Source organism: Camelina sativa, chromosome 10, assembly GCF_000633955.1.
Source record: "Camelina sativa cultivar DH55 chromosome 10, Cs, whole genome shotgun sequence".
Lineage (NCBI taxonomy): Eukaryota > Viridiplantae > Streptophyta > Magnoliopsida > Brassicales > Brassicaceae > Camelina > Camelina sativa.
Window position 1 is genome coordinate 20,039,881 of NC_025694.1, and position 10,097 is coordinate 20,049,977.

Here is a 10,097-nt window from a genome sequence, read left to right on the forward strand (position 1 = left end):
TATTTCAGGAAATAATTTTGAGAGCTAATGAGGGAGGGCTAACCAAATATAGCAGCTCACAGTTCCACAAACACAGCTAACCTGATTAAGAGTTTTCTCTCGAGCCTTCAAGATTAAATCCGCATATTGACTTTTCAATAGAGCAGCCCTGTAACGCTTTTCCGGAGGTAGTTGCTTCTCATTCTGAGCACTATTTCCTAAATTATTAACGGGTCAAGAGTGAGATGCCACCCCAGAAATCAGAACACGGACATTTTTCTGTCACACTCCTGAGCTTACCATCTTTATGACTATTGACCCCTTCAACAGGACTTAGCTTCCCTTTGGATGCATTTTCCAACTGATTTAATCCACCGACGGAAGCTGCTTTTAGAAAAGGAATAAGTAAACCAAGGGTCAGAAATTTAAATCAACAAAAGTTAACATCTCTTGCACCAAAAACTATATCCGCTCACGTTTTCTCTTTGGGGAACTGCTTGTAGCTCCATCCAAGGGAGATTCCGAATCCATGCTCTCAGGACCCTGTATCAGCGGATAAAAGGAAAAGGAAAAAACGATCAGAATCAACAGTGTCTCACCAAATTTCAGACTAGGTTAACTCATCTGTCAGGTATTAAAGCTTTGTATCTGTCAGGTGTTAAGAATATATCAAAGCTCAGTATCATAACCAATATTGTTTGCCCAATCCAAATTATGGAAAGGTATCTCCGACCTTTGCAGAGGCATATATATTATTAATTATAATCCAACAATGATGCTTACCTTTGATAAACACAATAATCTTGTGGTTGTAGGATCATCTGGTACACTCTCCGAGCTACTAGAGCCTAATCAGTTACATGCACCATAAAAGGAGTAACCACTGATTAGATCAATCCAAGGAATAATATGATCACTAAAGAAAACAGCGAACTGGGAGTAAAATAAGCAGAAGATATAACACGTCTATCACTATCAAACTAGGTGTGTAATATGACTATCAGCTAATAGATTATTTGAATAAAAATAGTAAGTTCCATTTCAAAAAATTACAGAATAAACATTAAGATGGACGGACACTTTTAAGAAAAGGGAATTAAGATGATTTTGACTTCTGAGGGTTAAGTACAACATATAAGCACTGCAAAAATCAAATATTGCAAAAGTTCCATAGAGACAAAGACTAATATTATGAAACAAGATTAAACAAACCATTGGAGTTCCCTAGCGGCTAGCGCCATACCTTTTTCTGTCTTGACAGATGAGATGTGAGATATAGGGTGCTCATAATTACCAACGTCAACATACTCGTCCTCCAATTCACTCCCTGCAAGTAAGGAAGAGGAAATGACAACTTAATCATAGAGCAGGACATGAGAATTTGCTCAAACAACAAAACCAACATATGCTAACCATCACAGTGTTGCATCAATGAATTTCCGGGCCCTGACCCATGTAAAAGCTACATCAAGGAAAGTATTCGCTGTTTGTCAGTCATGTTAACAAATGGATCAAGCATTATATATAGAAGGGTGATTACCTCTAGCTCACAGGGTTCACCGTTTGAATCTTTCTTCTGATTTTGTCGCATGAACTCATCAAAGAGATCCCGCAACTGGAACAAGGCATCATGACTGAGATCATTAACGTCAATCTCTATCTCATCGTCTCCAGATCCATCTTCCTTGGAGCTGTGATCTCTCAGAAAATTGATTATATGTACTGGGAATTCTGTTAAGGAGCCCAAATCTCTGCCAAGCTTTACTTTATCCTCATCTGCCATAACCCGTTTAGCAGGCTCTAAGTTCACAGCATTGATCTTTCTCTTCTTAGCAAGAGGCTCAGGCATTACAACCTCTTTGTCAGCATAGGTAGCCAAGTTACTTGGTTCGGAGGTGGTTCCAGATGACTTCTTCTCAATAGTTTTCCACTTCAACTCAAAAAACTTGGAGAGAGAATCAGCCATGTTAAAAACCTTGTTTCCGATGGGGTTATATGTCATTGCGTTACGAAAAGTAAGACGGACATCAGCAGAAAACTCAGATGGGGTTAAATATGTGCCGGAGGTTAACTTGGTCTTAACAGTTCCTAAATCCATAGGATGTTTGATAATGGAAAAATAATCAGGTATGTTGAGCTTGACAACATCAACAGGAGATTTAAAAAGCCAACCATGCTGATGCGACATCAATCGTTTCAAGAGGATCTCACATTGCTTCATCTGAAGCATTGTACAAGTGGAAAGGGGCTCAGGTTTGGGTCCTGGGTTAGTAGTAGTAGAGCAACGTGACATACCAAAACTCTTCGTGGGACGAGGCAAATTGCATGCAGGTGTACTAGTGAGAGTCGTAGAGTTAGGAAGGGCAACAGTCTTCTGAAAGGAGCGTATCTGTTGCAGCTCCTGTCGAAGCTTATGAATCAGCTTTTTCCTTTCGGATGATGACAAGTCAGACAAGGGTAAAACCCTTCTGGGGACACCAAAAGTTTCATCTTCAACAGACTCTCTCTTGAAACAATCGGAAGCATTATCAAAATTATGACGAAAGTAATCTCCTGGGAAACCACCGTTACTCACAGTCATATCGCCAAGGAAGTGACAACCTCCTCCTCCTCCTCCTCCTCCTGCACAACAACAACAAACAACAAAATCAGAAACAATTAAGTAAAATCAAAAAGCAAAACCTGAAAACCCTTTCTAACACTTCAATCACCGATATATCACTTCAACTCTATCTGTCTATCAAGTACTACACTCAATATGCAATTTAAAAAAAAAAAAAAAAAAAAAAAAAAAANTCGGAAATAATAAAACGAACTAACCGACTCGAGCAGCCGTTCGAACCTAGGGGGAACCTGGGCGAGAAGAGAGAGGGAGAGGAGAACGTTGAGAGTTTGATTTGAGAAAAAGTCCACAAAACAAAAACCCTAGACGAGACGACGGAGACAAGTAGAGAGAGAGAACAAAATCGCTCTCTGTCTCTCTACCCTCTCTCTAGTGAGCGTCTTTTGGTACCGCGGCGCCCATGACCGTCGGATCTAAATCGAATGCAATATTTCCGGTAAGTTCCTTGGGCTTTTAATAATTTTGTACTGGGCCTTTTATTGGGTCTAAGTAAGTATATCTCGACACGGCACGCTGTGATAGCTCAGATCGCAGGAACGCCACGCTGTTTTTTGTTTCCGTCTCTGTTTCTTCTTCTTCTTCTTCTTCTTCTTCTTCTTCTTCAGTCGAGTCCGATGATGGATGGATGATTTACACATCCTTCTTCCACAGTTCCATGTCGCATCCGTACACAGAATAGACAGCTAAGCTCAGGTTCGTCCCTCTTGGATCTCGAATTTGAACTTGATTCGATCCGGTTATGGACATTCTTTTCGCCCAGATCCAGGCGGACCTCCGCTCTAATGACGCGCTTCGCCAGTCATCGGCGCTTCTTCAGGCGCTCCAGCAATCCGCCGCCGGACGTGATATCTCCGTGATCGCTAAGTTTGCTGTGGAGGAGATTGTTGCCTCTCCGGCGTCCGCTGTTTGTAAGAAGCTCGCTTTCGATCTAATCCGATCCACTCGCCTGACTCCGGATCTTTGGGACACCGTCTGTTCAGGTGTCAAAACGGATCTTCATTTTCCCGACCCCGACGTCACCGCCGCTGCCGTATCCATCCTTGCCGCTCTCCCTTCCTTCTCGCTTCCTAAACTCATCTCTGATTGCAGCACTGAGATTGCTTCCTGCTTCGATTCCCCATCCGACAACCTTCGTTTCTCCATTACCGAGACTCTTGGCTGCATCCTCGCCCGTGATGATCTCGTTACGTTGTGCGAGAACAATGTGGGTCTTCTCGATAAGGTCTCCACCTGGTGGGCTCGGATCGGCCAGAACATGCTTGACAAATCCGACGCTGTCTCCAAGGTTGCCTTTGAATCCGTTGGTAGGCTCTTCCAGGAGTTCGACTCCAAGCGGATGAGCCGTCTTGCTGGCGACAAGCTCGTTGACAGCGAGAATTCCCTCGCCATCAGGTCCAAGTGGGTCTCTTCTATGGTTGACATTGTATGGAAAAAGAGAAGCGCTTTGATGGCTAGGTCTTTAGTCCTTCCTGTTGAAACCTTCAGAGCCACTGTTTTCCCTCTTGTCTTTGCTGTCAAGGCTGTTGCTTCCGGTAGTGTCGAAGTCATTAGACAGCTTTCCAAGGCTTCCTCTGCTGCTGCTTCTGCTAATGCCACCGTTGTGGACTCCAACGCCGAGAAGCTCGTTGGCGTTTCAGATTTGGTTACCCATTTGGCGCCATTCTTGGCTTCCTCTTTGGATCCAGCTTTGATTTTTGAAGTCGGGATTAACATGCTTTACCTGGCAGATGTTGCCGGAGGCAAGCCTGAGTGGGCTTCACAGTCCATTATTGCAATTTTAACACTCTGGGACCGCCAAGAGTTTTCTTCTGCTAGAGAGAGTATAGTCAGGGCGGTTGTCACGAACCTCCACTTGCTTGATCTGCATATGCAGGTATATGATTTTTCTACTTCTTTCAATACGTATTTAAGTTCTCGATTGGTTGTTGTTTTGTATAATTGTTTTGAAGCTGTGGCCTATGATTTCTGAATTATTCTTTTTGGAACTTGTTTCGAAGGTCTCTTTGTTTAGAAGACTACTGCTTATGGTGAGGAACCTGAGAGCAGAATCTGACAGGATGCATGCATTAGCCTGTATCTGCCGTACAGCTCTATGTGTTCACCTTTTTGCCAGAGAAAGTGCCAGAAGAGGTCAGAAGCCTCTGCCTGGGACAGATATTATTTCTCTCTTTGAAGATGCTAGGATTAAAGATGATCTCAATAGTGTGACCAGTAAAAGCCTATTTCGGGAAGAGCTGGTGGCAATGCTTGTGGAAAGTTGCTTCCAGTTATCTCTACCTTTGCCTGAACAAAAAAACTCGGGTATGGAGAGCAGAGTGATTGGTGCACTAGCATATGGTACTGGTTATGGTGCTCTGAACTGGACAGAACCAGCCCTTGAAGTTGTGGAAGTTTGCAGGCCTTGTGTCAAATGGGATTGTGATGGCAGGACATACGCTATAGATTGCTATTTGAAGTTACTTGTTAGGCTCTGCCATATCTACGATACCCGTGGAGGAGTAAAGAGGGTCAAAGATGGTGCATCGCAGGATCAAATATTAAATGAGACGCGATTGCAGAACTTGCAGCGTGAGCTTGTTAAGGATCTCCAAGAGGTAATTAAGCCTCAGCTGAAAGTTAGAAGTCACTTTTGGTAACTTTCTGCTGTTATATATTTTCATCATTGAAGAGGTTTAGCTATGACTTTCTTTATTAATACTAAACTATAGAGTAACTATTTCCTGGGGGCTGAAACTTTGTCAATTTCTTATTTTTCCCATGTATAATACATATTGATCTACCGTGGCAGGTAAATACCCCTAGAATTCTTGGGCGTCTTATATGGACCATCGCAGAACATATTGATCTAGAAGGCCTGGATCCACTTTTGGCTGATGACCCTGATGATCCACTAAATATTATCATAGCAAATATACATAAGGTTCTCTTTAACTTGGACGCCGCTGCAACTACATCGAATAGGCTACAAGATGTTCAGGCAGTCTTGTTATGCGCCCAGAGGATGGGATCACGTCATGCAAGAGCTGGCCAATTAATAACCAAAGAGCTTGAGGAGTATAGGAACCATGCTGCTGCAGATACAGTTAGCAAACATCAAACCCGTTTAATATTGCAGAGGATCAAATATGTTTCAAATCTTCCTGAAAGAAAGTGAGCTTTCTCATTTGCTTGTAATCCTTTTGTTGCGTGAGTTTTACACTATTTCTGGATTAGAACTCACACAACCTATTATTCCAGGTGGGCTGGAGTTAGTGAGACAAGAGGAGATTACCCATTTAGCCACCATAAGCTTACTGTTCAGTTTTACGAACCATCAGCTGCTCAAGATAGAAAATTAGAAGGTCTAATTCACAGGGCCATTCTAGAGCTTTGGAGGCCGAAGCCCACTGAATTAACTCTCTTCCTTACAAAAGGAGTCGACTCGGCTTCTATCAAGGTTCCTCCCACAGCATATCCTTTGACTGGAAGCAGTGATCCTTGCTATATAGAAGCTTACCATTTAGCAGATACAAATGATGGAAGGGTCACTTTGCACTTGAAGGTTGGTATATATTCTAGTGTGTCATCCTGCATTAACTTGATTATAGTTTAGTTAGTAAACTTAAGCGTCTCAACATATTCTTATGCTTCATGTTACCTTTCAGATAATTAATTTGACAGAACTTGAACTGAATCGTGTGGATATACGGGTTGGATTATCCGGTGCACTATACTTCATGGATGGTTCTCCTCAAGCAGTGCGGCAGCTGCGTAATCTTGTCTCACAGGTTGGATTTCAGTCTTCAATGCTTATATATTCCCATCTCGTTACAGTTCTCTAATATCTAAAGTTTTGCCAGTTGTAAAAAAATTTCTGTTCTTACAGATCCATCGGTTTAGCTGTCTTATCAACCCACTCTGTGCTTTACTCTTGTAGGATCCTGTACAATGCAGTGTCACCGTCGGTGTGTCCCAATTTGAAAGATGTGGTTTCTGGGTTCAAGTCCTCTACTATCCATTCCGTGGTGCTAGAGGAGATTATGACGGTGACTACCTAGAGGAGGATCCACAGATCATGAAGCAAAAGAGAGGTTCAAAAGCAGAACTCGGAGAGCCTGTGATCTTAAGATGTCAGCCTTACAAGATTCCACTGACTGAGCTTCTTCTCCCGCACAAAATCTCACCGGTCGAGTTCTTTCGTTTGTGGCCTAGCTTGCCAGCTGTTGCAGAGTACACTGGCACATATATGTATGAAGGAAGCGGCTTCATGGCAACAGCCGCACAACAGTATGGTGCTTCACCATTTTTAAGCGGACTTAAATCATTATCATCCAAGCCATTCCACAGAGTCTGTTCCCACATCATACGCACAGTTGCTGGCTTTCAGGTGATTTCATTAGTTCCAGCATGGTCTTATTATCCTTCATGTTCGTTAACTGGATTGATGGTCTAATAAACCCTAACGTGATGTCACTACAGCTTTGTTACGCTGCAAAAACGTGGCATGGAGGTTTTGTGGGCATGATGATCTTTGGGGCTAGTGAAGTGAGCAGGAACATGGATCTGGGTGACGAGACAACCACCATGATGTGCAAGTTCGTGGTTAGAGCCTCAGAAGCATCAATCACAAAGCAAATAGAGTCGGATCTTCAGGGATGGTGTGATGATCTAACTGACGGGGGCGTTGAGTACATGCCGGAGGACGAGGTAAAGGCAACCGCGGCCGAGAAGCTGAAGATCTCCATGGAGAGGATAGCTTTGTTGAAGGCAGCTCAGCCGAAGAAGACTCCGAAGACAGAGGAGGAATCAGAGAACGAAGAAGAAGAAGAAGAAGAAGACGATGATGAAGAAGAACAAGAGAAAAAGGAGAAAGCAGAGGGAAAGGACAAAGAAGAGAAGAAGAAAAAAGAGAAGGAAAAAGGAACACTGTCTAAGCTGACAGCAGAAGAAACAGAGCACATGGCACTTCAGGCTGCAGTGCTCCAAGAATGGCACATCTTGTGTAAAGATAGAAAATATACAAAAGTTAACTGAGAGAGATTATTGTTTCAAGATGAAGGTGAGACAATCTTTTGTATTCTTTTTTTGTGTGTGGGGTTTGTTCGTAGGTGTAGGTGTATTGTTTTTGTTGTTGAAGAAAAGAAACGAGGTTGTTACTGTTATTGACACGACTATGAAAATCTTGTGTCGTATTCACAAATATCGCATGATTGATGCATGTACGTATTTTTCAAAGATTGATTAATTCCCAACAATAAGAGAAAATCAAGCGACCCTTATGCAATAATTCTGGCGTGAGATTTCTCTGTTTTGCAACGAAGAAAACAGAAAGATAACCAGAAACAGATCCCATGGCTTCATGTGTGATACAGTGTCTGACATTCAGAAACAGGTCCATGTCTATTGTCTGGTACTCAATAAACAAGAAAGCCTTCAAAGTTTATCCACGCCTGCATTATGAACGTTGCTTACAGATAATAAGACGAGTCACATTACTAGGTTCCTCTGAAGTAATCCTTCTACGCAGTTGCTTGAGCGGGGGTCCTCTTCTTTCCTTTCTTAACTTCTGTCCCACCACTTTCTGCCTGCGCTGCCTTCTTCTGTGCACGGATCATTGCTCGCCTTGCGCGTGGTCGCATCTCTCTAACTCTACGAGGTGGCATCACAAATGGCTCAAGTGGCTTGTCCCCAAATGGATGCTCACCACCTTCAAATATCCTTAGCTTCCGATCCCTGTCCTATACCCACACAAAGAAAGAAAAGATAGGCAACAAATAAGTCAAGGAGCTGAGAAGTGAGAATGTATCAATAATACAAATAAGTCAGTTTTCCCAGCAAAGATAGGCAACAAATAACATAATGGTCGAAACAAGTGTTTGCAAACCTAAATCATTTGCAAAACAAGGGTATATATATCATCAATAATAAGACCGATGGGTGAGTAGAGACAAGGTACCAAGAATCTTATACCTCAACCAACCCACGAGGGGATTCCAACAAGTACAAGTAAAAGCAAGGTATGGGGTAATCTATGTAGCCAGAGTAAATCTAAAAGAGAGGGGATCAACAGCGTACTTACATCACGCAGATTGTTACTTGGAAGCATGCGCCGGACAGCCTTGCGTATGACCTCTGTGGGATCTTTCTCCATCTGTTCTTTCAGACTTCGTTCCTTGAGGTGTCCAATGTACCTGTTGTAAAAAGAGGTGAATAGATCAATAAAGTAAGTAGAAGCAAATGGGAGATACTGGCTAGAAAAGAGATGAACAAAAAAACCCCCTTCTTGTAGCTGAAGAAGATTTACAGAAGCAAAAAAGAAAAAAAAAGGGTGAGCAACTTGCCCTGTATGCCAACGGTAGAATTTGTCGGTGAGCTTTCTACCAGTGAAGGCAATTTCCTTAGCATTGAGAACAATACAGATGTCCCCATCGTCGCGGTTAGGACAGTAAGTAGGCTTATCTTTGGCTTGAAGCACGGTTGAAATCTGGGAAGCTAGCCTACCAAGAACCTAGTAGAAAACACACATGAGAAATGAAATGAAAGCCTTAGGCAATTCAACAAAAATACAAAGACACAGCCGAAATGATGTGTGTTTTAAGTTCAAGGTTGAATAAGATAAGGCAGGCAGCTTAGTGGTAATGTTAAATTACGTTAACTAGTGTGGACGTTAAGGAACAGACAAACGAAGCTCAAGTTCAAAAGTAGAGAGAGAAGAAGAAAGAGAGGAGAACCTGGCCTTTGGCATCAAAAACTCGCCAACGAAGACCGTCGAGATTGATACGCTTGATACCTGCCATAGCTTTCTGCACAGAGAAGCGATTTAGGGAGTAAAGTTGTCGTTTGTAGCATCTACTCATAATCTAAGATTACCATAGCGGCACACTGAGAATTTTAGTCTCACTAGAAGCGAGAAAAAGGTAAAATGGGAAGCGATCACAGTTTAGGAACTCGAAATGATGGATGAACAAAACATGTAGAAGAAGAAGAAGAAGGCATAAAATGTTCGAATCGATCACACTATTTGACAGACTAAGTGGTAAATCAGGAAAAAAAAAAGCCTGGAATTTTGAAGAAATCAGAAAAACCTTTAAGTTGCCATTGAATGAGGCGGCAGCAGCAGCCTGAGTCGCCATCGTTCGCTCTTCAGCTGTTTTAAGACTTTGGGAAGACACACACACACAAAAAAAAAAAATCATTAATTAGACCATAAGTTTATAGGTGGGAAAGAACGCGGACGGAGGGAGGCAACTCACAGGTAACCGGGGAAATGGCCGGAAGCGACGGTGGCGGTGAGAATGGAAAGATCTAGGAAGAGTGACCAGTGAGCTCGAAATCAAAGGGTTTTAGGTAGGAAGGAGGCGCATCCGAGGGCTAGTTTTGGTATTTCCTTCTTTTTTTTTTTCTTTTCTTCTGAATACTAAAAGTTTTTAGAGTCGACCAATGGACTTTAATCTCGCCGACCCCTTCATCTCCATCTCCATTCTATTTACTTATTTAGCCCCCCCCCCCCCCCCCC

General features: G+C 42.6%; 3 protein-coding genes across 6 annotated transcripts in view; 1 reads left to right on the plus strand and 2 right to left on the minus strand.

The window, feature by feature from the left end:
- LOC104719429 (transcription factor GTE11-like) overlaps positions 1-3,024 on the minus strand; it is a 4,816-nt gene extending 1,792 nt beyond the window's left edge. For 2 of the 4 annotated variants that reach the window (XM_010437366.2, XM_019231222.1), the window contains exons 1-4: positions 2,800-3,022; positions 1,520-2,601; positions 1,393-1,441; positions 1,223-1,306 (exon numbers count right to left, since the gene is read on the minus strand). In XM_010437366.2, the coding sequence (XP_010435668.1) occupies positions 1,223-1,306; positions 1,393-1,441; positions 1,520-2,560 (1,174 nt within the window). In that variant the 5' untranslated portion in view covers positions 2,561-2,601; positions 2,800-3,022. Of the gene's footprint in view, positions 1-81; positions 198-279; positions 367-455; positions 523-762; positions 828-1,222; positions 1,307-1,392; positions 1,442-1,519; positions 2,602-2,799 lie in introns of all 4 variants that reach the window. The other 2 variants (XM_010437367.2, XM_010437365.2) reach the window with 2 other exon arrangements.
- Positions 3,147-7,781, plus strand: LOC104719430 (protein TPLATE). Its single transcript, XM_010437368.2, has 7 exons — positions 3,147-4,475; positions 4,600-5,196; positions 5,391-5,752; positions 5,840-6,143; positions 6,247-6,369; positions 6,519-6,968; positions 7,061-7,781. The coding sequence occupies exons 1-7, from the start codon at positions 3,342-3,344 to the stop codon at positions 7,613-7,615; spliced, it is 3,525 nt and encodes a 1,174-aa protein (XP_010435670.1). The 5' UTR covers positions 3,147-3,341; the 3' UTR covers positions 7,616-7,781.
- On the minus strand, positions 7,915-9,997 carry LOC104719431 (50S ribosomal protein L13-like). Its single transcript, XM_010437369.2, has 6 exons — positions 9,835-9,997; positions 9,667-9,739; positions 9,313-9,384; positions 8,923-9,089; positions 8,661-8,772; positions 7,915-8,319 (listed from the first exon to the last, which is right to left on the minus strand). Exons 2-6 carry the CDS (start codon positions 9,712-9,714, stop codon positions 8,101-8,103), a joined length of 618 nt encoding a protein of 205 aa, XP_010435671.1. The 5' UTR covers positions 9,715-9,739; positions 9,835-9,997; the 3' UTR covers positions 7,915-8,100.

What these genes read in the sequence shown, in the direction of transcription:
- LOC104719430 (XM_010437368.2), top strand. Translation starts at nt 3,342, where the DNA reads ATGGACATTCTTTTCGCCCAGATCCAGGCGGACCTCCGCTCTAATGAC. An exon ending in TTGTTAAGGATCTCCAAGAG is followed by an intron (nt 5,197 to 5,390) that starts GTAATTAAGCCT and finishes CTACCGTGGCAG; the next exon opens with GTAAATACCCCTAGAATTCT. An exon ending in TGCGTAATCTTGTCTCACAG is followed by an intron (nt 6,370 to 6,518) that starts GTTGGATTTCAG and finishes TTACTCTTGTAG; the next exon opens with GATCCTGTACAATGCAGTGT.
- LOC104719431 (XM_010437369.2), bottom strand. Translation starts at nt 9,714, where the DNA reads ATGGCGACTCAGGCTGCTGCTGCCGCCTCATTCAATGGCAACTTAAAG. An exon ending in TTTTTGATGCCAAAGGCCAG is followed by an intron (nt 9,090 to 9,312) that starts GTTCTCCTCTCT and finishes GTTTTCTACTAG; the next exon opens with GTTCTTGGTAGGCTAGCTTC. An exon ending in TTCTACCGTTGGCATACAGG is followed by an intron (nt 8,773 to 8,922) that starts GCAAGTTGCTCA and finishes TTTTTACAACAG; the next exon opens with GTACATTGGACACCTCAAGG.